The sequence below is a fragment of the Pipistrellus hanaki genome (assembly GCF_964339955.1).
Source record: "Pipistrellus hanaki genome assembly, chromosome: 10".
Classification (NCBI taxonomy): Eukaryota; Metazoa; Chordata; class Mammalia; order Chiroptera; family Vespertilionidae; genus Pipistrellus; species Pipistrellus hanaki.
Genome location: NC_140512.1, coordinates 36,373,570 through 36,400,826, shown reverse-complemented (window position 1 = coordinate 36,400,826; position 27,257 = coordinate 36,373,570). Strand labels below are relative to the sequence as shown.

The 27,257-nt window shown below is 36.0% G+C and overlaps 1 protein-coding gene across 4 annotated transcripts in view; it reads left to right on the top strand.

The window, feature by feature from the left end:
• The window catches only part of DGKB (diacylglycerol kinase beta), a 485,460-nt gene that overhangs the window by 50,630 nt on the left and 407,573 nt on the right, over window positions 1–27,257 (top strand). For all 4 annotated transcript variants that reach the window (XM_084897103.1, XM_084897105.1, XM_084897104.1 and 1 more), the window contains exon 2: window positions 6,330–6,568. In XM_084897103.1, the coding sequence (XP_084753229.1) occupies window positions 6,499–6,568 (70 nt within the window). In that variant the 5' untranslated portion in view covers window positions 6,330–6,498. The remainder of the gene's footprint in view (window positions 1–6,329; window positions 6,569–27,257) is intronic.

Here is a 27,257-nt window from a genome sequence, read left to right as displayed (position 1 = left end):
TCTTCCTGCACCCTCCAACCCCCACCTCTGAGATTCAGCAATCTGTTTCATGCTTCTGTATTTCTGGATCTATTTTGTTTATTAGATTCCACATACGAGTGAGATCATGTGACACTTATCTTTCTCTGACTGGCTTATTTTGCTTAGCATCTAGAAGTCATTCTTGGTCATTTCATCCTGCATACCATATATCCTATTTATTTTCAAATCCTGACTCAAAAATATATCTTGAGTTCGGCCTCTTAACCTTTATTATTACTACAATTTCCCCAATTAAAGTCACTGCCAGCTGTCATCCAATATAGAAACAGCCTCCTCTTTGTCCTCCCACTTTCATTCTTGTCCTTCAATCCATCGATCAGAACAGACTTCCAAAATATAAGTGTGGATCATGTTTATCTCCTGCTCAGAATACTTCCATGGCTTCATAACTTACTTACGATAAATTCTTAATACTGTGTCCTCTAAGAATCTTCATGATGTAGCTTTTATCTGTTTTTCCAGTTTGATCTTGTGGCCCTTCCCCTCTTGCTCACCAGATTCCAGTTACATTTGCCTTCTTTGGAGATCTTATAGTTCTAATGTTTTTCTTTTACCCCTCTTTCACTTATAAGCTTCTGCTCAAAATGTTTTTCTTCTCACTCTAGATTACAACTGTTATTCAACTTTCATCATTTAGTTTAAATAAAACATTCTCTATGGTTTACACTCTGAATCTCTCTCTCTCTCTTTCTCCCTCTCTCTCTCTCTCTCTCTCTCCCTCTCTCTCTCTCTCTCTCTCTCTCTCTCTCTCTCTCATATAACTTATCAGAGTTCACAATTGTTTATTTGTGTAGTTGGTTTGTTTAATGTAAGACCTGCTTAAACAAGATCTAGAAGCTCAAAGACCATATCTGTTTTACGTATAACTATATTTCCAGCATCTGGCAGAGTGCCCAGCATGCAATTGGGTTTTAATTTAAACTTCTTTTCATGGATAAATGAACAAATAATTATAAATCAAGTGATAGCATTAATATCTCATTTAAGTTTCTCCTACTTTCAGAAATTCTGTGATTGATATTTTGGCCCTCATCCTTTTTCACTCTTAAGATTTTTTCATTACTTAACTTTATATATATGTTGAGGTTCATTACCCTGGAGACTCAGGAAATTTTTTTCAGTCCTCAAACTACCTTAAATTAATAGACACAGAGTTTTCAGTGTACCTTAATCTGTATTAACTCTATTCAGTGATTTTTCAGCTATAACAATGCTTACTTTTTTAAAAAAATCTATACTTAATGTGACTGACAAACATTTCAACCCACCAGATTTATTTATTTAGACATCATCTGTAGCTTCTTCATGAAGAGATTGATTTTCTTCCCTAATTATGGTGAATGTGCTTTAGCCAAGGTACAATAGACCAAACAGCCTCCTCCAACTGCTCCAACATAAGTAGCACATCCAAAGATGAGATGATAATGCCAGAATCAGGCTGCTTTCCAACAGTGGATCCTTTCTGCCATTCATTTATGTGCCTAAAGAAAGCCCCTTTGGGAGCAATGAGTGCACCATAGGGAATCCAAGCTGAACATTGCCATTCTCTTTCTGACATTTACAAAGGGGCAGAGACTGTAGGAAATGCTATCATTGTTCCTCTCTCTTTCTCAGTCATAAAGACTAGCTATACCTCTTGATATTACATATGCAACATTTTCCTATACAGACTTCTGATATGCCAGTTCAACTAGTTTAAAAGATTTGTCTGGGAAAACCTTCTCCATCCACCCTACTCATTATATCTATCTATCTATCTATCTATCTATCTATCTATCTATCTATCTATCTATCTATCATCTATCTATCATCTATCTATCATTTGCTACATGTTGCACCACATAATGAGAGTTGGAACTCCCAGAATTGTGAGAAGCTAAAGACTTTCACTGGGAGTAGGATGAGAAAGACAGATTGTATTCTAATCTTGTTGGTCTTAAAAATAAACCAAATTAAAATCCAAAGAGTCCTTCAGGTGTGACTTTACCATCTTAAAACCTTTTGTTAAGATGAAAATTGGATTAGATCAATTCAGAGAAGCTGTTATTGATACTGAAAATGAAGACCTAAGTTGAAAAGTTCATGCTAGAGAAAAGAAAGCTAAGTAATTTTGTTAGATATTGAAAAATATTTTCATATGTAAAAAGATAGTTCTGCCTGGCCAGTATGGGTCAGTGGTTGAGCTTTGACCTATGAGCTGAGAGGTCACAGTTCTATTCCCTGTAAGGGCACATGCCTAGGTTTGGGCTTAATTTCCAGTAACTGGGGCTGGGGTGGGTTGGGGGGAGAGAAGTGAAGGAGGCAGCTGATTTTCTCTCATCATTGATGGTTCTATCTCTCCCACTCCCTCTCTGAAATAAATAAAAAATATATATATATTTTAAAAAAGATAGCTCTGATGTGTAATTTGTTCTTTTTATAAATTGATGAACTTACATCTTAATTATGGCATTCCTTGGGAATGATGTTTGTTTATATGACTTTAGTAATATTTAGCAACAAAAAAAAGAAAATACTTACAAACCATGTGAAATAAAGCCTTTTTGTTTGCAGCTATCAAAGTTTTGTATCCCTAAGTACATCTTCTTTTGTTTATGTCCTTTTAATTTAAAAGGGGTGTGGCTTCTAAGGAAAGTGAAAACCATTGGGACTTCTGTTCCTATCCCCCCTTTTAATGCATTATTTTCTCGTTCTCGATTTCAGAGTCGCCTTCTAACTCTCCTACCCAAGTTTTTGTTTATGAAAAAAGCATATGTGAATTTATTCTAGAAATAGTTATTGACCAATTACTATATACCAACTATTTTTCTCAGCACTTAGAAAATAGTAATGAAGATTACAGAAAAAAATCTGCCCTCTTGAGACTTATATCTTAGCACACATGAGAGGATGGTGATGCAGAATATAATAAATGTATTTAGGTGATTATCAAGGGCAAACCTATGAATATTTTTAGTTGCTTTATCCTTTTCGTGGAATTCCATAAGGACTCAAAATCACTCATGCTGCCCATAATTCCTGTATGAGGAGACAGATATTAAATGCTATAAGTAAGTTAAACATTTGTTAATGTTATATCCAAAACAAAAGCATAATGGAAAGATGATATAAATAAGTATTCATTTTTAAATTGATCAGGTGAGACTTTGCTGAGAAATAGCATTTTTGTAAAAGTCTGAATTTATTTATATAATTAGTCATTTTAAACTTGAATTTCTTATACTTAGTTAACTGAAAAATGTAATAAATTTTAGAGTCTGTGGAAAGCTATAATTAATTAATTATTTAATTGACTTATTGCTGGTGTTTTTTTCAGACTTAGTTTATTATGACTGCTCCTGGACTTTAGGGAATAGGCCTTGTCAAGGAACAGAGGGAGCTGAGGGAGGCAGTTAGGAAACTATCACAACAATATAAGTGAGGAAGAAAGAAAGAGAGCAAATGAAGACATTGACATTTCCCCAAAGTGATCAGCCGTCTGGCCTTTTTTATAGTACTTTCATTGTTCCTTACTACCTTCAGGATAAAGCCCATACCTCTTTAATTTACATTAATACTCCTTCAAAACCTGGTCTCTTGCTGGATTCTCTAACAGGTGCATCTGTGTTCAATAAAACTTTATTTATAAAATTAATCGTTGGCCCAATTTCTGCAGTCAGCTGATTGCCTTCCCCAATCTGCTTTATGGAACATGACCATTCTTAGTAAATGGCGTTCTTTCTAGAAGTTACCTCAGTCATACAATAAACTGCTCATTTTGCTGCTAACATGTCCACATTCCATGTAGGAAGTTGGCAGAAGAGGAAATGGTTAAAAGAGCACTCACCAGCTGTTACCTCAAATAGAACCTCACCCAATATCTGCTTATATCTTAGTAGCCACTTCTCCATGCAATGAACCAGAGGAATGTAGTTGTGTAAATGGATATATTTTCATTCAATAAAACAAGGGTTCTGTTACCAAGGAAGCAAGAAAGACTGAATACTGGATGGGCTTCTAGAAGTTTCTGTAATAACTACCAGATTCCCATCAGTTTCCTCATTTGTCAGAATGGGAGAATTAGTGCCTCACAGAGTCATTTTTGTGAAGATTGAGTGATCTAACATGCAAATGCTGTTAGGATTGTGCTGTGTATACTGTAAAATCTTGATAAAGCTGACATTGCTGACATTAGCATAATTTTAATCTTTTATGTATTTCAATCTTCCTTGTATTCCTAATGCCTAGAATGTTTTCAGGCATACCATGGAGCTGAATAAACATTTTGAATAAATAAACAGTCATTATCATCAGTTTTTTGTGTTGTCTGAAGCAGAAACTGTTCTTGGTCTATTTAATCACTTACTAAAATAATATCACTTGCTTCCAGAAGTGACAAGATAGCTCGCGAGTTAGTCTCAGACAGGGACAAGTATCCCATTATTGCTGTAATTATGTAGGTCCAACTATTTTCACTCTGTCCTTGAGTCATTCCACTCAACATTGAAAGCCCCACGAGGCAAAGTCTAATGTGCCAAATGTGACTGAATCATCTTTCTCTCTCTCTCTCTGGGTGGAGAGAACAGGACACCTTGTTTTATAGTCCCACAAAACTGCATGTAACTAGACAGAAGCAAGTAATTAGGATGAAATCAATGTGCAGGATGAAATTAGCAGGGAGAAGCTAGGCAGAAGATACAGAAATGTCCATGACAGGTTTCCATTCCGGTTAGTTTGCATGGCTTCCAGGAAGTCATGCTTGTGATGCAAGAGCATCCTCTGGGAGGAAAAAGAGATCTAGCACTTTGGCTTCTGTGAACACAGCTGTATCTTCATTTCTTTCCAATTAAATAAAAAACTGTCACCTTGTAAAACTGAGCGCAGAAACCCTGAACAGATGAGACCTACGAGACCAAGTTTCTAAAGCAAAGATGCCAGGATATGACAGTGAGCTTCTGGGGTTAATAATGGAAAACAGTAAAGAGGTGGAAAAGAAGGTTAGGGACTAAGGCCAAATAAAGGTGCCATGGATTTAAAGAATGCCATCTGTAAAACTTTTCTTCTAATCATAAAATTGCATCAACTCTCTAAGCAATTGTATTTTAAAGACTTCATTTTCTACAACAACCAACAGTGCTGCCAGTCTGGTTGATTGATGAGCAGTTGATTATTGTCTCTGATTAAAAGCGGAAACCACATGGTTTCTTACTTTGTTTTCACTGATGTAGAACTACATATAGCTCTGTGATAATCTAGAGATTTATTTTTAAGCATGATTCCCAATAGTGTCATCTGTCATTTTCAAGTCTGTCAGACCTTTGGAATTTGATTGGTTTGGTAAATTTCATTGTGATTAAAATATTTATACAATTAAAATTATTTTTTAATGTTTTTTATTGATTTTTAAAGAGAGAGAAAGGGAGATGGAGAGAAAAACATCTATGAGCTACTTCCTTCTCTCTCACCACCTGGCTTGTGCATTGACCAGGAATCTAACCAGTGACTTTGTGTTGCATCGGACTGTGCTCAACCAACTGAGCAACACTGGCCAGGGCAAAATTCTTCTATTTTATTGCTAGCAAAAAACTAATTTACATGACTCACCTAAATTGATTTGCATGATTGTGAATATTTGTGCTGTTACTGAGCGCCATTCCAAACCATTGTTGGAAATTTTGTACACCAGTAAAGTGTATGTGCAGGGAACTATAAAGATATGTAGCCTCTTTTAAGAACTTGGGTTTGGAATTTGTTTACACTGTTTAGATATTTTAAAAATTGATAAATTCACACTGATAAAAATTTCATCCTTGGTAACTCTTCAAATGTAGAGTTTATAAAGTTAAGCCAAAAAACCTTTTCTGAATCTAAGACTTAATTTTTATTTTTTTTTACATCTTGTAGTTCTAATTATATTTATGTCTATGAAGTTGCATTGGAAAATGTATGTAAATGCCATTAAAGATTAATCAAATCTGGCTGTGGTGGTTGAGCATTAACCTGTGAATCAGGAGATCACAGTTCCATTACTGGTTAGGGCTGGATTTTGGGCTTGATCTCCATGTAGGCAGTTGATAAATTATTCTCTCTCATCATTGATGTTTCCATCTCTCACTCCTTTCCTCTCTGAAATAAAGAAAAACATATTTTAAAAAAAATAAGTAAGCAATTAAAGATGGAACATTATGCAAAATACATAAATTTTAAAATACATTGTTTAGGAACTAATAATCCTTAACATTCTATAACTTGTCAATGCTTTGTACAGTATTGCTAATCTCTTGATCTTTCTGTTTCTCTTTTTGCAGTGTTTTAATGCATTATTGAAACGACAAACACACCTACAGTGGTTTCCTGTTGACAGATCCCATATTTTGAAAGCTTGAGGTATTTTATCATGAAACATGCCTGGTGGAAAATTTGAAGCATAGGAATCTGCCAACACCTGAATAAAGAATTCCTCACCTCACCACCACCATGACCAACCAGGAGAAGTGGGCCCACCTGAGCCCTTCAGAATTTTCTCAACTTCAGAAATATGCTGAGTGTAAGTATTCCTGTTGGCAATATCATGTTATTTGGCATTTGTGCTGAAGAAGATAAGATCGATTTATAGGAACAGATTACAGATTATAATCAGCATCAGGATACACATAGGTGTGTCTTTTGTGTTTGCAAGAAGGTCAACTGGAGGCTACCTTTTAAGCCTGAGACAAAGGAAAAGGTAAGCTTAAGTCAAACATCAACTCTGGAAGAAAAGGAGCTAGGATGCTGGATACAAGGCTAAACTTAGAAACACTCCATCTGTAAGAGAAGTAAAGCAAAGGATGTGACAGCCTGGGAGAGTGGAGATTGGCAAGGCTGGAAACAAGAAGAATGACAACAGGAAGAGCAGAAAGACAGTAATAGTAAAATAAAAGGAGAAAAAAATGGTGCATATTTGAGTCAATAGGACCTGCCTCAGGGGATCAGGAGAAAGGGTAAATGCAGGATTCAAACCCCCCCCCCCCCCCCCCCCATTTTTCAGCATAATATTTTAAACAGGACTGGGAGTTTGAAGTCAGAGATACTTTGTGGAGTTGGCTTTAGAGGTTGTAAAAAAAAGAACTGTCAGGACCTTAGGATAACTGGTTTAGTATGTGTAGTTATAGAAGAGATAGGCCATGGTAATTGGCTTCATAATGGGGCATTTCTAAATATTAAGTTTATTCATACATACACAAAGATTTTGTTTACAAGAAGTTTGTTTTTAACATAGATTTTCAGGAATATGTCTCTTTTATGAAATGAAATTCAGCTATATGTACGCATAGCAACTGGGTCAAGGTATTGAAGAAAGAAAGGAAGCAAATAATACATAAGAGGCACTAAAAGGTTTGGAAGGTGATGAGTAGAGAAAAAAAATAATCCATAGAGAATATAATAAAAATGGAGAGAGAGAAGGAAATAACAAGGTACTGAGAGAGTAAAATGTAAGAAATGGAAAAAAAAGAATCAATAGCACATAATAGTAAGAAAGGCAAAAACTGGTGCAGCTGGTGAGGCAACAACTAAGAGGAGGTGTGGCATGTAGGAGATAAATTTCAGGACCAAATTGAATATTATGAAGGAGAGGCAGAGAAAATGGTTAAATGCAGAAGAGGGATTTAGAATCTATACTAATAAAAGGATAATATGCTAATTAGACCAGACATCTTCCGGTTGTCCTGGTCAGTGCCATGGTGGCAGGGGCTGAGGCAGAGGTGGTTAGGCTGTCAGGGGAGCAGTTAGGGACATCAGGCTGGCAGGCAAAAGTGTTTAGGGGCAATCAGGCAGGCAGACAGGTGAGCAGTTAGGAGACAGCAGTCACGGATTGTGAGAGGGATGTCTGACTGCTGGTGTAGGCCCAATCCCGCAGGGGTCCTGGATTGGAGAGGATGCAGGCCAGGTGGAGGGATATTCCCCCTCTACCCTGCCTCGTGTGCATGAATTTTATGCACCGGGCCTCTAGTAATAAATAATTTTGATGGTGACAGTGAATAATGTATAAGATACACATTATAAATTAGGAATATTGATAAAACACTTCATGCATCCCATCTGAAAAGTCCAACCTCACAGGTTTTCTAAAACTTTCCTAACTTGAGGGTTGTAGTACTCTGGATGAGGGTGTAAGAGTGCTGCTGGGTATTTGCCAGGAAGTCACAAATCCATAAGAACGTGAATTTTTTAGTCAACAATAATAAAAATAAAACTACCACATGGAAGGGGGCAGTGTCATAAAATGTTGACATCAGTATATGGTCCTCGTACTCAAAACTGTCTCTAGCTGCTGAAAGCACAGTTAATTCATTGATCACATAAAGAATATTTGGCCAAAGATGGGTACATTATTATTTATATCCTTATACATAATAATTAGTGAATCAACTAAAATGATTTACCTGTCCTTTCCAATTTCTATAGGCTCTTTGTACTATATCCAAAAATCAAGTAAATATAGGGTGTCCTTAAAAATGTATACACACTTTAACAGCTGATAACCCACTAAATTTCCACTCCTTTTCAGGTTTAACTGATTTTAAATAATGGGTGAAGCCAGACTAAGCTTTGCACATACACACACACACACACACACACACACACACAAAAATTATCCTAAAGTGCTACTAGACCTTTAAAATGGAGATACATAAAAGATAAAGTTTATGCTACAAAATGATTCTTGATGTTTTCAATTCCATTGCTTTGTGTTATCAGCAGTGCCTGGACTAGAAAGTTCATCCATTTGCAAGCAGGCATTTACAAACACAATTACTAATTTCTGTAGATTCTTTTAAATTTTGAAAGTGATCTGTATATTAATAAACATTTACTTTATAATAATTCACAGTGTGTATGCATTTTTTGGGGACACCCTGTATTTCCACGTGTCTTCCTTAGGAGTAGTACTCTGTCTGATGTTGCAGGAAATGCTAATACGAAGTGATATTGACCCTTCCTTCAAGGAATGCTAACAACTAATGAAGGATTGAAGGCTAAAAACTAATGGACTCTTATTTCTAGGCAGAATATTGTAAGTGCCACAAACCCATCTTGGGGTTCTGTAGGGCTTAAGTGTTCAACTTGAATTGGGGGAAGGGAAATCTTCATGGAAGAAGAAGGATTTGAGATGAATCTTGAACTATTAAGTTTCAATTAAATGAAGAAGGAAATGATATAAAGGGATATTCAACATATATTTGAGGACGGGTGATGGTGGCCACATTTAGCCACACCATAGATTAAGGGAGTAAGTGGAATTAAGGCTGGAAAAATGACACAGAATCAAAATACACACTGCTAAACTTGAGTTGGGCAGTAGGAGTTAATTGCGGGGTTTTTAGGACAGGTCACACCAACAATCCTGTGCTTCAGAGAGTTTAATCGGGCAACTATGAGAATGGTATGTGGTAATGGAAAGAGACTAGAATCAGGCCAGTAGGCTATTGGAATAGACTAAATAATGTGAATGAATGATGAATTCATTGACCAGAAAAGTTGAGAGTCGGATGGAAACTAACAGAGGAAGCTTAGGAAATAATAAAATATGAGAACTGAGAGCTAGAGATGGATGGGGGATTTTGGTAACATAATCCCCCAAGTAAAGAAAACAATTAATTTGATTTAGGTTTGTTGAATTTGGCTTGATTATTAAAATACGTTTTTTAGTGTCTGAGTACTTACAGGAAAAAGGTTTTATAGGAAGCATTAATATAAAATAGGCAAGTTTTTGCCATACAGCTCAAATATCATTTATAATGACTACTTAATCGGATAGCTCATATTCCATTTGAATTGTTAAACATAATTTAATAAAGTCTCAGATATATCACAGGCTGCTACTTTTATTGGCTAGGGAATGTGGAGGTGGATTTAATTATATCATAAGAATGTTTGATTTAGTAATTGACTTTTTCAATGCCTAAGAGAAGTAATAAAAATTGTCATAAATGGCCGGGACTGGTTTGGCTCAGTGGATAGAGCGTCGGCCAGCGGACTGAAAGGTTCCGGGTTCGATTCCGGTCAAGGGCATGTACCTTGGTTTCGGGCACATCCCCGGTGGGGGGTGTGCAAGAGGCAGCTGGTCGATGTTTCTCTCTCATTGATGTTTCTAACTCTCTGTCCCTCTCAATTCCTCTCTGTGTAAAATCAATAAAATATATTTTAAATTAAAAAAAATATTTAAAAAATTGTCATAAATTCAAAAGTTGTAACATATGGAGATGAAGATTAATGAGCACTCAATAAATTAGTAGTAAGAAATAACATGGTAAATGTAAGGACATTATTAAAACGGATTGTATGAGTAGATAAATTAATTGGTTAACTGAATGAAACAAATAGTGCTGATTCCATGATTATTAGACTTGCTATTCTTTTTGAAATAACCAAGATAACATGAGAAATGTTAGATTTAATCCTCATGACAGTGATTTGCAATTGGTGTGTCCCGGCAGGCATAATGGAGTGCTGCAAGAATTTTTAAAACATGCAATACCTGATTATTCAGTCAGGGTCCCTGACATCTTTTCCCTTAGATTGTCAAATTTTAAAAAATGATAACAACCAGTATAACAATAGCTGTCTGGTGTGAATGAGTCAAAAGTATACCTATTTTTTTTTTAAGATTGGCAACAAATATATTTTTTATATGCCACAGAATTTTAGTTATTAGTTTATGAGTACCAAGAGATGGAGAGAGTTGAAGATGGCTGCTCCATGAATTTTCCTATATAATTAAGAAGCAAAAACTGTCATAATTAGAATGTGTCCTCAGGTCATGAATTTCCATTGTCAAAATATAATAGGACACACACTTATCCTGAATATTATAATAGTAGTATATTTTCCATGCTATTCAGTGCATGTGATCAGCAGCATTTAAGAATCAGATTTTTCATGTTGCAATGCAATCCTGGCAAAGTGACATTTGCCCATACTATATTATATATGTAAAAGTGGTTCGTTGAATATGGATGTTAATATCTTTTGTACCTTTCAATAAGAAATGGTTTAGATATATTAGATGATTAAATAAATAAAAAAAACACAGGTTATTGATTTCAGTTTTAACTTGCAAAATACTAGGATTATATGTGGTAGATATCAAACAATTATTGTATATACTTTTGGGGAATGGGGTTGGGCTGAAGAAATCTAGGTCATGTTGAGTAAGTTCATGGAACACCTACCCTAGCAAAGCCAAATTATTTAAGTTTAACTTAGACATTTTCTCAAGTTATCTGATTTTGGGTTCTCTACAATTGGCACAATATATCCTATCTGGGCTGCTGTAACAAAGCACCATAGGCTGAGTGACTTATAAACAACACAAATTTATATCTCATTGTTCTGGAGGCTGGAAGCTCGAGATCAGGGTGCCAGCATGGTTGGGTACTAATAAGGGCCCTCCTCTGGTTGCAGAATTCAACTTCTCTTTGTAACCTTACATGGTGGAAAGAGCAAGAGCGGTACAGCAAGCTCTCTGAGAACTCTTCAAGGGCACTAACCCAATTAATTCATCAGAACTCTACCCTCATGATCTCTCTATTCCCAATTATCTCCCACAGACCCTTCACATTGAGGGTATGGTTTTACCATATTCACTTAACATATAATTAACATAGTCTATTATACCCTGCCACTAGAACTGCTTTCTCATGGTTAATTGGAATCAATAGAGTGATTGACATAGGCACAGCATTCCTGGTTGGGAAGCTAACACATCTGACAGCTAGGGTTCAAATCCTGGTCCTACCGTAAATTAGATTTCTGACTTTGTGAAAGTTTCTTAACAACTCTGTGTCCCATTTTTCACACCTGTGAAATGGGGGAAAACAACAAATAGTTATCAAGCATTGCATGTATTAAATTGAAGGCGTTAATATATGCCAACCAATAAGAACATTGCCTGGCAAGTTGTTAATGGAATGGCATTATTATTTTAATGGAGAGGGAGTGAGTTTGAACACACTGCTGATGGTCCTGTAGAAAAGCGTCACGTTTCCGAGCATTGAGTCAGTGTCTTATTTTCCGTTACCAGACTAGATTCTTCCCACAAGGTAGAAGCTTCTGGTGCTATTGGCAGCCTCCGCTCTGTGTTGTCCCCACAAATGCTGCAGGCAGCTAATGTGAAGCCCGCTGTGGCTGCCTGCAGCACGCTGAGACCATACTCCTGTTTAGGGCTTCAGGCTGAGTCCCTCCATGGGAAAGATTTCCATTGATATGTGGGAGAGGAGTATAATTTTCATCTCCACTCTGTATATAAAGTCATCCAAACTGTAGTTATAAGATAGCTCTCACTCCTGCCATGCAGAGAATTGAACTTATCACATTATTAGTTTGTCAGCGCTTCCTGCTGTGGTTTCATGGCACAGGGAAGGGTAAAGAAAACTCCAAATCTCTTTGTGGATAACACCGTTTCCTCTGTGAAATCTACACCATATTTTCCAAGTGGTCCATTATCTGCCCACATATTGTCACATAGGATATGCTTTTAATTTGCTATATATAAAGTGTGTTGCATAGCCTGTAAATTAAAAAAGAGAACACACAAAAACTGTGTTATTATGGAGGGGATACTTTCAAATGTTCATAAATTTCATCCTGTTTATAGCAGCTGGCATTATGTAGAGCGTTGCAAAATTATGATGAACTTGTTCTTTTCAATAAGGACTGATGATGTGCCTAATTTTGGACCTATTGTAGATATGTATTTTTCCCCCCACTGGAGAGAAGCATGACGCCTGGCTTAGTGGAAAGAGCACAGACTTTGTGAGCAAACTAATATCTGACAGTAGGATGACCTTGAAAATGTTACATGAACTGCCTGAGCCTCAGCTCTTTCACTGGGAAGAGTAGAATCCCACCTCAAAGTGATGTTGTAGGGTTTAATGAGACAACAGTCATCTTCATAATAAATCCTGGAGTTTTAGCACTATACTGTAAACAGTATCCAAGACTTTATTTATTTATTACTCACAATAAATCTCTTCTAGGCAGGTCACCTGGCCCATTGCCATGGCAAGATAAGTGAGAATGAAGATCAAAATAGTAGGAATTCACCGATGTTTCATAATGAACGCCAATATATTAAAAAATAGGTTATTAAGCATTCTTCCAAAATAGTAAAATCTGGAACTTGGGAATCAGGTCCTTACATCTCCATCACTCAAAGGAGTTTTTGCAGACAAGGCAAAGCAAAAGAAGCAAAACTGCTAATTATGGTTTTGGCCCCAAAATGTCTTTCTGGTCTCTTGTCCTGGAAGATTGGACTTGATTATGTTTAACCTCAGTGATGCTCTGCCTAAAATGGAAGCATATTCCTGCATTCTACCCACACTCGTTCCTTCGGTGCTTGGAACTTCACTCACTCTTCTTTTGTGAAAACATGGGAGAGGGAAGAGAGATGAAAAAAACCATGAAGCAGTTGTAATAAAAAATATGGTAAAGTTCTTTTCCATTTTAAGTAGCCTTATTCTCCCGACAAATTCCACCTTTTAGCATGATGATCTATTGTGTCTTTTGAGAGATGTTTTGTGCTTGATTCATGCCAGATGGAATAAGGAGAGTGGAAGGTGAGAGAGTTGACCACCTCCCATGTATGTATCTTCCATTTATTGTTAAGCATATTTAGATCACTTGCTAGACCTCTTTCTAATTTGTCTTGCAGGGATTAGCTTTTATTTGTGACCCTTACCCTGTGATTCATTGGCTCTATTTTGGGAGGCCAAGCCACTTGCTGAAAAGTACTCTCTTTGCACAACTTATAAAAATAAACGGCACAGGGTTATTTGGCAAGGTAGCTGGGAGCCCATTACTTGGTCAGACAAAACTGGGTTTGAGTGCTCATGCTGTGGTGTACACCTTAGTTTCCTCATCTATGTCCTAAGATGCAATGATGATTAAATGTGAAGATGCAGCTAAAGTGCCCAGAACTCAATATGTCATTGCTATGATGAGGAACATGAATGATGGCGACTGAGGTAGTTTAATAGCAAATGAGGACTTTTTTCCCCTTTGATTTAGGCCTACCCATGTACACTACTTATTCGAAATGTGTTGCCTTTGCCCTGACACTTGGTCTGAAATTGGAATCTGCGACTCTATTTTAGGTAATATGTGTCTTCATTTCCGACCCTGATTCTTCCAATTCACACTGATTAAGCAGTTCCTGGCTCTGCCCCAGATTTTATTTCTGGAATGTATGTTGGCTGCATAATCTCTTTCACCTCATCTCTGGCTCTGGTTCCCATTTGTTGTACCGCTTCAGACTAAATATCCCATTGGTGGTTTCTCTGGATCCATATGTCTTGAAATTTTCAATATCTAAATCTTACAATAGTAAAATGATAGTTATGAATGTCTAAATTTTCATTTTACAAAGACCCAATTTTCTTTTTATGTTGATCCTAACCGAGGATATTTTCCCATTGCTTTTTTTTTTTTTTTTTTTTTTTTTTTTTTAATAAAGATAATGGAAGGTAGAGGGAGAGACAGAGAGAGAGAAACATCAGTGTGAATTGGTTGCCTCCCACACACACCCAGACTAGGGCCAGGTATGGAGCTTGTAACCGGGTATCAAGATATGTGCCCTTGACTGGAATCAAACCCAAAATTCTTCAGACTGCAGGCTGGCACTCTATCCACTGAGCCAAACTAGCTAGGGCAAAATACCTAATTTTCAATGACTTTAAACATCTATTTTTTTTTTTTCAATTCTTGAAACTTGACAAAAAAACAGTTTCATTAAGATTTATGGTCAAACCAACTTTAAGTTAGGACTTCTATGACGTATTAGTTAAGGTGAGCCAAATTAAGGCTATGGGTGAAACATTCATAAAATCTCAGTGGCTTAACAAAACAGACGCTTATTTCTTGATCCTGTTAGGTTTCCAAATCTGAGCCAGTAAAAAGTTTATTTCACATTGTCCTCAATCAAGTCCCAGTCAAATGGAACAGTCATCAACTTTAAAAATTGGCAGATGCTATGGCAGTGAGAATTGGGTGTTGGCTCTTAAGGCTTCTCCCGGCAATGAATGATATGCTTACATTTCTTTGGCCTTAGAGAGCCACATGACCACATCTAACTTGAATGGAGTCGAGAAATGCATTCCTTCTGTCAGCTCTGTGTCAGGGGAGAAATGAAATATTTGGTGAAAACTACTAATGTGGCCAAAAAACTACTAATGTGGCCAGTATCACACGAGTAAAATATAACCTGTCAGTTACCTTGGAACATGAGGCAAGTCATCACAGCCTCTTTAAGCTTCTGTTTCTTCAGCTATAAAATGAGGAAAACACTCCCTCCCTGTTTATAAATACTAATAACTCTTGTTTCCATCACTAATATTGGCATGACAAGTTGTAACAAAAGTTCCAACTACATTCAGACATATTACATTATTTTCTTAACTCAGTTATAGGTTAGAAGTTGTTCTTCAGTGGATGTTCCCTTAGTTGCCCTTTCTCCCACAAGTATGCATACTAAAGGACCTTAATTTTGCTCACTGATAATTACTTTGCTAACAATATTTAGTATATTTTACTCTTAGGTATTGACTGGCCCTGGGTAATACGGAAATGAATGTCATAATGCTTTTAATCAAAGAACTTAGTCTAATGAGAGAGACAACAAATAAGTGGTAAATGATACTAAAGCAATGAAATACATTCTCTGAATATAATATATGCAAGACTGTTTTTTACATTAAGGAATAATTGACATAACATTGTATTATTTTTAGGTGTCCAACAATTTGATGTTTTGTGAAATGATTACCATAATAAATGAAGTTACTATCCATTATACACAGTTATTATATACATGTCTTTATGATAAGAACTTTATGGTATAATCTCTTAGGAAATTTCAAATATGTACTGTAGTGTTGTTAACACTTTACATCCCCAAAACGTATTTATCTTATTATATAACTGGAAGGTTGTACCTTTCAACCACCTTTATCCATTTCTTCCCTCTTTTTCTCCCCTCCCCACTGAACCTTGGGCAACCACCAATCTGTTCTTTGTGTCTGTAAGATTTTTCTTTTAGATTCTACATACAGGTGAGACTTTACAATATTTTTCTTTCTCTTAGTCCAGCGGTCTGCAAACTGCGGCTCTGTTGGGTAATGAGTTTGCCAACTACCGTCTTAGTCTAATGTATTCAAGGTCTAATCATGTTGCTACAAATAGCAGGATGTGCTTCTTTCCCATGGCTAAACAATATATCATGGATAGGCTAAAAAGAGGGATTTTGGTTGTTTTTTTTCACATAGGAGAGAAAGACAAGTTTATTATGGGTCAAATGGGGAAATAACTTGTGATAAAAGATTCTGAGCTTATGGCCAAATACTGATTTCTGTTTTGCTTTTATTCAATTGTCTTAAGTTCATCTCTAATGTTTACCTTCTTAGTATATTAGATTTTAACTTTAGCAAGTCATATAACCTTCTAAACTTTAATTTTATCAACTGTGTAATTAAGAAAATAATAAGGCCTCACAAGATTGTTGTAAGACTCAAATAAATTAATATGTGTGGAAATGCTTTGTAAACTGCAAACCACCATACAAAAGTTAATTATTGCTTTCATTATTATCCAGCTTTTGCTGAAGACTCAGAGTATTTCATATCTTGCCCATGACACCACCTTTTACTCATGAAGCCGAAGATTGGAAGTTCTCATTCCAACCATTTAAAGTGGCCACCGTCTAATCTTTTAGTCAGATTTATCTTCTCAGTTGATATATGATCCTTGCCTCTTTAACCATTTCTAATTTTTTCCTGGTTCTCCATAAACTCTAACTGATCCTTCTTTAAGAATAAAAACCTCATGGATACTCAGCTCTCTTGGGGAGACTAATGGCAGGCAGAGCTTGGCACTTAGCCTTAATTGCTCCTAGCAAATCTTGCTAGAGTTTCAACTGGCTTTCTTTTCCTAAGGACAAGTAAAAGACATCTCCTTTGTGGTGTCCTCTCTACAAACTTTCTAGTATATCAGAAAATTGCATCTATTTTAACTTCTCGTATCTGTGTGGTCTAGGTCTTATCATCTATATCTTGCCATTTTCTAGCCTAATGGAAATTTGCTTTCTAAACTACTAATAGCACAGAGATACTGCCACTTTTCCAGATTCTATTCTATATGATGGATTTCTAATCTCATATTGGTATTTTAGAGTTTCATTTTTGTTGTATAACTATGACTTCTTCAATAAATAGTTCCAGTTGTCTTTCCTTGGAACTTACACAATATCCTTCATGTGCCTTTTTTTCCCCTCCATAAATGATCCCCAACTTTCTTTATAAACATTGTGTAGTAAATAGGAATAAGTCATTAAATGGCAGGTTTATTTACCCACTATTATTTGCACGAAATTTCTCTGAGGCATCACCTTGATAATCACACATAATATAGCTTGGTCCTGTAGAAATAGCATCAGAATAGAAACAGCATTCTCAAAGCTTACGTTCCTTTAGCAGGTCTACTACAGAGTCCAGGATGTCCCCATGTTGTCATGGACTCTCACAATGCTCTATACCTCTCTACTGTCACATTAAATGCCAGTGTGGAAGCTTCTTGAACTTTCTATGGTATGTTTGCATTTAAGTGTGGCCATTCCGAAGGTCAAAAATCCTAGGTAATGCTTCTCTAACTGTCCCTATGCAATTTCTCCATATAGTCTTTCAAAGGGTGCCCAAGTACAGTCCATGTTTTACAAAGAATGTAATACTATGAGTTCCTGATCAAAGACATACCTAGGGTACAAAGAATGGAGCAAAACATTTGTTCATTTTTTCTATGCCCATTCTTCTCCTATTTCCCTTTTGTTTGCTTTTTGTAGCTCTTTGCAGTGTCTTGGCTGTATCCTGCCTGAGTTCAGCAAGGTCACAGCTGGCAAGACCATTATTTTGGAGTCCCGGGTAGTCAGATTCAGCTATTATTCATGGCTCCATCCCATGAGGGCAAAATGTGGCTCATTGCAGAGCTGGGTCTATTTTAGAGTACTCAAAGTAGTAGACTTTTAAAGCAAGCCAAATGTTTGCATTTTGATATTTATTATCACTCAGAACATATCTGGAATGGAAAATATAATATTTAACACTTATAAACAGCTTATGAATTTATCAAAGGTCAGATTTTTCTAGGTACCTAGGCTTTACCTATATTGACATAGACCGTAAATAGATTCTTTGTATTATGATCTTAACTGACAAGGACTAGGTCTATTTAGTAACTTTAAAAATGGTAACTATAAATAAATTTATGTAATAACAATATTTTGCTACTAATTTTCTTCTCCAAAATAAATAAGTTTTTTTAAAAAAATATATTTTATTGATTTTTTACAGAGAGGAAGGGAGATAGAGAGCTAGAAACGTCCATGAGAGAGAAACATCGACCAGCTGCCTCTTGCACAACCTCTACTGGGGATGTGCCCACAACCAATGTACATGCCCCTGACCGGAATCGAATCTGGGACCTTTCAGTCCACAGACTGATGCTCTACCACTGAGCCAAACCAGTTTCGGCTAAAATAAATAAGTTTTATCCATCTTCTTCTTTCTCTATTTCTTCATCTTATTTTTTCCTCTTCATCCTACTTATCTCCAATTTTTCTCCCTCCAGCCCTCTATTTCCTGTATTGTCTGGGAGGGAAAAGTTTTCCCCTTGGTTCTTTTGGCTAGTCAAATAATTAAAATAACAAAAGACATTAATAGGAAAAAATCTAACTCAATACATGCATAGAGGAAATTTTCACAAATATATGAACATATAAAAATCTTTGGTGAATTCAGCTGAATTCTAGATTACGTTGTCCAACTGTACTTAACATTATAATTGAAAAAATTCTAATTTATGAGATAAAAATATTCCTAGAAATAGAACTTCATAATAAGAACTTCTAGGCTTTATTTTGTAGTTTTGTGCTTGTTAGAACAGCTGTGGAAGAATCTAACACTTTCATCTGTTATTTCAGAGTTTATACTTATCCCTTCATAAGTGTTACCAGGCCCCAATATTTTGGTCCGTCTGCCTGTGCTAACTTGTCAAAGGATGTGCACCAACAAGAGTTTGCTGTTTAGGAAAAAAAAATTTAATATTGAATTGCCCAACCATAGTGCAAGGAGCTAGTGATCTAAAGACCTGACTATCTGATAGGCTACAGATTATATAGAGCACAATCACATGCCATTGTGGGTTAGGGGTTCAGGGTTGTGTTGGGAGCTGATTGGCTGGAGGTGAGATAAGTCTAATATATCATGCCTTTGAGACTTGAGGACAGCTCTGAGGTCTGCTCTAGGATCCCTCTCTCTGGTTTCATAGAATAGTAACCAGGGGATCATTCTATCTTTGGGATCAGGAGCTGAAATATAATTTATGTCAAGATGTTATCTTGTGCCTGCTAGAGGTCCAGATCTGTGACCATTTGTTAGGTCTGGGGTAATGTCTTCTGCTGCACTGGGGATTGCTGATTATTCAGGGGCAAGGCCAGGTCTGTGAAGGGTGGAGAGAGAAGGGGGATGGGAATATGATTTCTTGATCTAGATTTCAAAGCTAAATTTAATCAAAGTCATAAGGACCCTCGGTTTCATAAGCCACTAGCTCCCTTGTTCAATGCTCTCAAGGACTAAGCCTATTCTGTAGCCCTTCACCTTCTTAATTCTTTACTCCCAAGGGGAGCAGAATTTGCCACTGAAAAATATGCCTTTGGGCATGAGTATCATCTTGAGCTGGCTATTTTTAAAAACCTGGGCAGACCCAGGAGAAACTCTGAAAACAGACTAAAGGTTGCCTTTTGTAGGAAACACATCTTTAAGGAAAAGAGATGGGACAGAGATGGGACACCCTCCATGTAAGGGTGTCCCATCTCTGTACCAGAAAGAGGATGACCAAATCTCTAGAACCTCTTAGTAATGGGAAAGGCCCCTGGTTCATGGGTGGATGCTCAACCACAGGGCCGTACTGGCTGGGCCAGAGTTTATTTTTTCTATTATTTATTAATTATTGTATAATGTTCCATATGAACTATGTTCCATCTGATCAACTATAACCCTACTGTTGCCCTACCCTGAACATATTACTGAGTTTCTGTTGTTTTTGTTTTTTTGTTTTTTTTTTCTGTGACAATCTATTTTTTATTATAGGGAGTCACAGCCAAAAAACCTAGAAAAGTAGGGGAAAATAGTTTTTTCTTTTCTACAACTCTTTCTCTCAACCTTAGTCTATAAGAAATTGACTAAACATCTCCTCCATATTGTTCCATTTATCTGCCTGGCTTCTGCTCTCAACAATTTGGGAAAGCCATTAACAGTTTTGGTGATCAATATTAATTGTTTATTTTATGTGAACTCTTTAAATTAATTGAATTAGATAACCAATTATTTCTTCCTAAAACACTCATGTCTCTTCTTTGCAGATCCATAATTTCCTCTTTTTTATCCAATTTCTGGACTATTTGTCCTATCCTCCTTTGTAGATTCTTCTTCTAAAACTGTCCTCTAAATGTTGTCTGGATCCTGGATTATGTTCTTTTCTAAAACCCAACTTTCACTGTTCTAAGCATTTAAATGCCTTGTATTCAACAATGACTTTCAAATGTATATTTCTAACTCAGTCTTCTCCACTTCAGCTCTAAATATGCAGCTGTCTAGTTGACATCTTCAACTGGATGTCACATTGACATTTCACATGTAACAGATTCACATCTGAATTCTTGATTCCCTTCTCCATCAAAATAAAACATAACTCTGTTCCTTTCTTAGGTTATTACATTTTAAATTTGTGATATTACCATTTCATAACTTTGGAAGAAAGGTTAAGACTTAAACTTCCTCACTCTCAACATACTGTCAGCAAGCCAGCTCTCCAAAATTATTTCTCCATTTCCCTTAATTTATGCTGCTTCCCCCATGAACCCTGTCACCAGTGTTTCTCTCCTGGATTACCCAAGTATCCTTCTTCTTGGTCTTCTGCAAATCCTATTCCCCTCCCCCACCCCACCTCCACATTGTTCCTCTTCAATATAGTCTCCACAGAGAAGCTGGAGGGAATTTTGGAAAATATAAATGCAACTATGTCACTAATTTGCATAAAACCATGAAATTATATCCAATTGTAAAGTGGGATCCAGATTCCCTACCCTTTTTTTAATATATATTTTATTGATTTTTTACAGAGAGGAAGGGAGAGAGAGGGAGAGCTAGAAACGTTGATGAGAGAGAAACATCGTACTGCAACCAAGGTACATGCTCTTGACCGGAATCGAACCTGGGACCTTTCAGTCCACAGACCGACGCTCTACCACTGAGCCAATCCGGTTTCGGCTCCCTACCATTTTTTCTAAGACATGTATGGGTAGCCTTTGATGAACTACATATACTAAATTATCGGGTAGTAATTTTTTTCTGCACACTTTTTTTTAGCCATACTAGTATTATCATACTCTGTTACCTTTTTCTGGATATATTTTGTTTTAGATTTTTCCCACAGAAAGCTTCTTTTTCATCTTTTTAGATTTCAGTCTAAATGATAACCCATCTATGAGGTATTTTCTGGTCACTTGAGTTCTTCCTTCTTGATATTATCTACCTCTGTCCCCTTTGCATGCCCTGTATCACAGTGAACATGGTTTGGATTTATGTCTTGTTTTTTATTACTTTTATTATCTCTAGTTCCTGAAGGTGTTTACTTTTTTACAGATGCATATTCAACTTATAAACATAGCATTTAACACAAAATGGGCACTCAGTAAGTATGGATCTAATGAAATTTAAGATAATGGGAAAATGGCTCTAGTCTATTAGAGAAAGGGTCATTGCAGGGTATTCACAGAGGCTTTGACAGGAAAATAAACTCTTCTAAACTTCAAGATTTCATTCTTCCCAGTCATTGGAATGGACTTAGATATGGAAAGACTTTTTAAAAAGTCTTTAAGTAACTATAGGGCAGGGGTATAAACCCTTTTGGGATCCGGTTGAACAGGTTCACAGAGAGGATAGATAGCTTAGCATACTTACTATAAATCTTGAGATGTTTCTAAAAAGTCTGGTCTGAGATTATAATTATAGAAGTTGGGTCAAAAAGTATGCAATGAACCTGCTATAGAACTCCAGCTCTAAGCTGATTTAACTACAGAGCCAAACTTTACTTCAGACTTTTCCAAGTTCTAGTTCTAAGATAAATTTCTAATAATTTTTAATTAACTGTGCTATAGTTTCTTTAATTAAACCCAATAAGAAAGTCATATAAAGGAAGGAACACTATTATGGATAACATTTCATATATAACACATTTCCAACTATCCATCCAATTACCAACTGCAAGTTTATTAAGACCATTTACTTCCTTTTTGTACTTATCATTGTTAAATTGAAATAATTTGAATTTTCAATAAGCTTATTTAATATCAGATTTTAGTTCATTAGAATTCATAAATGGTAAAACACCATTTTTATTATATGTAAAGTTTAAAAACATTTTTAAAATGATGGAAATCTTTGCAATTGTTAAAATATCAGGCACTATAGAATACCATTGCCAAGGTTGTGGGGTTTGTTTAGGATTTTAGCACTTACTGAACTAGATTATAGAAATAGTTAACTATAAGTTGACATAAGCAATTTGAAAAGCAATTGAAGTGTCAGGGAAGAAGACTTTTTTTTCTACCCTTTTAGGTTCTTCTTGTCTAATAATCAAATTAACGTACTAGTACAACAGATTGAGAAGTGATAAAACAAATTTAACTTTGTATGTACAAGGGCTCAGTAAGAATATGGGGTCCACATGAAATCAGGCAATTGGGTCTTACATGCCATTCTGATTAAGAAAAGGGTAGGAGTCTGGCACTTTAAAGGGGAGGAAGGTAATTCACATGAAGATGGAAAAACAAGGGTTTGGTAAACCAGTGTTTGCTATGCCATGCAGTGACAAGGGTGTGCAGAACTTCGATCCCCTAGCCCTGCAGAATCCCTCCTACCACATCTGACACATATTCCTTGTAGATATATCCGGCAATAGTGCTTTTTCTGGAGCGGGCTTCTTTGTGTAAGTCCTTCAGACAGATAAGAGGGATGTAAAAAGCTCTTCCTGAGTTTTGTTTTTTAGGATGTAATCCTTATGCCAAAGACATACTTTAAGGTGACAAAACCATGCTCACCCAAAAAATACTAGTATCTTCCAGTGTCATATAAAAGAAGATTACCTACAAATTATTATAGCAAAGTAGTAGGGTTTTCTAGATGGTGTTTTGAAAAATGTTAAATAGAAATGGGTTTAGAAGGTATTTTTGTTGATTAAGTCTTTATTGGTTATATAAAAGGTGACCAAGCATGCCTTAAGCATAGAGAACCATTGGATTGATGATTGAACATTACTGGGTAATTTCTACAATGAGCTGGCATTACTTATTGTATTGAAAGAGTTAAAACAAAAAACAAAAAAAGTCTATCTTTCCTTTTTCTACTTTCTCTTTTTTCATGAGTCTCTCATGCACAAGATCCCAAAATATAATATGGAGTGAGGAGGAAGGATGTTATAAAGACCTCTTTGTATATTTTGACTTATCTCCAACTTTTCAAAATTTATTACATTTATTGGTTATACCATTCATTTGACTCTTCATTTACTTTTATGACTTAACCTAGTGTGTTTAGTTCATGTACTTCTATAACTCCTAAAAGTTATAAAACTCTTATAGCTAAGAACATGGACTTAGAATTAAAATGCCTACGTTTGAATTTCAACTCTATCAAATTAATGCAATTTTATGTATGCAAGTTACTTCATTTCTGGTCCTCAGTTTGCTCATCTGTAAAATGTGGGCAATTACAGTATATATGTCATAGGAACACAATGCTAGTTATTGTTATTATGTCCATTTATTGTTACTGGTCAATAATACAATTGATTTATTTAAATTGAATACATATGCCTTGAAGGCAGGGCCTTTATGTCCATTTATCCTCAAGTATGATACTTATAGATATTCTGTATGTATTATAAAAATGGAAGGCATTGGGGAAAATAAGTTGAATATGGAAAGTGAATGAATCCTTGGCATCTGGAAATGATGGGGCATAGAAACCAAGGAAAAGAGAAAGGTGGACAGAGTTGTATCATAAGGGAAAGAGAAAATTGCTTAATGTTAGATGTAATCAGTACTTTTAATGAATAATTAAATATTTGCTACTTTATATTCATTTTCAAATCGCAGAACTATTCTTATTTTTGTAGTAAGCACTTGCCTGACCTTTTGTCTCTTGCCATCCTCCCTAGTGATTTTCTCTTTCACTTAAACATTATCTCTCATACATACATTTTTGATCATACAGTAGTCCAAGTATTGTTTTAACAAAATTGATGTCATTGTCTTTGTCATTATTCCCTTCTCACTTGCACAATGGAAACTTCCATTTGATGACTAAAGGTTGGATTTAGAATCTTGATTCATAAAATAATTAGACCAGAGGCATTCGTCTCCCTTAGTTCTTTCTCTTCTCCAAAGAGCTATTGCCTCTGTATCTGTTTCTCTTATATGATAGCTATTTTATAATTCCTTTCTTCTTGTCCTCTACCAAGAGCCCCACCCAGCTTTGTAATGTCGGTAAGATGACCTGAGGCAGAGGAAAGGAGGAACCTGCAGGAGTCTAATGGGCCATTTCTCCACGAGGCAGGGAAACATAGCAGGCCACCCTGCCTTCCTATTTATTGCTCTTCCTTTGTGTAGGCAGGTTGGAATTCTCATCATAGCCTGCTGGTTCCAGTTTCTAGAACAGCATGCATCAGAGGGGGCAGAATTAAGTGTTTGAATTAATAAAGAATTGAAATCGGACCACCTCTGATTTAGCCATTTTATTTATATTTCTGGAAAATACCTTTCAACTACTTTCAATAGTCCCTTGTAGGAGGACTGTGACAATGGCCTAATTTTCCTTGATATTTTTGAAACAAATGTATTTAGTAGTTAAGGGCCCCCCTTTCAATGAGCCTACGGAGGTTTAAGGCTTAAGAATTCATGTTCTAATCATTGGGAACATTGGTATTATCACAGTTCCCTAGCCGAAGTCACGATTTGTATACCTATGAGAATACCTGGAGTTTTTCCCAAGTGGTTTCTGAGTTGCTCCTTCTTATATTAGCACATAGTAGAAATTCATAATTAGACTTGGCGGATACATGAGATGCCTACTGATTTTTGTTGTTACTAGAAATGATTCTTGCTATCAGCATCATGCCATAATTTGTGTGCTGCTGCATGCACGTGTACATATATATTTTATTATATTTCACTGGGAAGTGATTAAAAATAGACTTTACTTTGTACCATATCATTATTGTCAATATCTATGGCAAGGATATGGGAATAGACACTAAGCAGACCATTGGTTCTGACAATGCAATCTAAACATTGTGTCATTTGCACTTATTTTAGATGAAAACATACATTTCCTTGGTAAGAAGAAAAACGTATGTTAATTAAAATGTATAACTGATTCAAATTCTAAAAATGGGTAAATTATTACAGAAACATAGATATTAGCTACCTCAAAAAAGAAAAATAATAAAAAGCTCTGCAAATCAAAATCTATGTCTACTCAATTTCTTTTTATTACTATTTATCCTCTCCTTAATCATTTTTATTGTGGTTAAGCCCTTAGAAGCTTTTATATTTTTATTCCTATTTGGTTGTTTAATTTTTCTTTCTCAATATAATATCTGACAAGATTTTATTATTTTCAAACTAAAGCCACTTTTTGAACCTGAGCTTTTGTAATTTAACTCATATTTTTTACAACTAGACATCTATTATGATTGACAAATTAAATCTTGCCACATTTATTGGATTATGAGATGCATTCTTATAATGGGACAAATAACTTTAAATACCCAAATGGCATTTAGTCACATTTGTGTGTGGCAGATGCAACCATAAATCAATATCTTCAGAAGTGAAGGTCAAGATCCCTGAGAGAGATTATAATCAAATTAAGTGAATTGAAGATGAACTTCTAAGATACTCTTAGCCCTAAGTTATTTCCTGAAATCTCAAAAACTGGAGCTGGCTCTGAACTTTAGCAGGGATTTGGAATGAAGAAGATAAAAAAAAAACATTATCAAAAGAAACATCTTACCCAAAGAAAACTATCAATAATCTGTAAACTTTTAGATGTTTTGTGTGTCCGATAAGCATCATAGACCATAAGGTCAAACTTCTTGCCAGAAGTTCATCCCTGAATGACATTTGTATAAATATGTTGGGAACCTAAAGGAAGTCTTTGGAAATGTCTGCATATGTTCGTTCAGTGTTTTTGTTGTTGTTTGTTTTTGCTATTTTAGTAAAAGCAATGGCAGAAAATTTAGCTGTCCTCCCAAAATAATAATGGGTATTTATCCATATGCAAAGCACTGTGCTATGTCCTTTGTTTAAACTGTCCCATTTAATCTTTGCATCACTTGAGATAGATAGTATTATTTTATATGTTTTAAACCAATAAAATCAAGAGTTAGAGAGGTACAGTCAGAAATGGAACTTGCTTGGGTCTGATTCCATAGTCCATGTTCTTTATTCACTTGTTATTCTAACAAGTGGCCATAACCTCTTCTGTCTAACAACCACTGGAGACAAAACAATAATCGATGATTGTTTCAGTAAACTCTAACTATCAACATGGGTAAGAGCTCACAAAAAACGGGGACAAAATGACATGCTGATGAACAATGAAAAGGAATGTAAAGATAATTCCTAATATGCATGCAGAGGGATTTCATGGCTATTCTCTATCTTATCTAATAATAGACAAACATGTAAATTGACTGTACCTCACAGCCAATCAGAGTGAGTATGCAAATTAACCCAACAAAGATTGGTGGGTTTATTTGCATATGCAGGTGTAGAGCAGATGGGAGTGGCCGGACGCCTGCTATCAGGGAGAGTGGGGGCAGCAGAGGGAGCTACAGGAGCAGTGCTCTGGACAGAAGCGAGGACTTGCCTGCTGCTGGGTGGCTAGGATAGAAGTCAGGGGAAGGAAGGCCTATTGCACGAATATCATGCAAAAGGCCTCTAGTTTACAATAAAAGTATATTATAACAGCCCAAAACATAGGCCTATGATACTTAAAATCTGCATCTTGCTCCATAAGTTTAACTTGAGATTATGTTTTTACTCATTCCCTGATGCCCAACTAGTCAGGTCCAGGAGATTGTCTTTC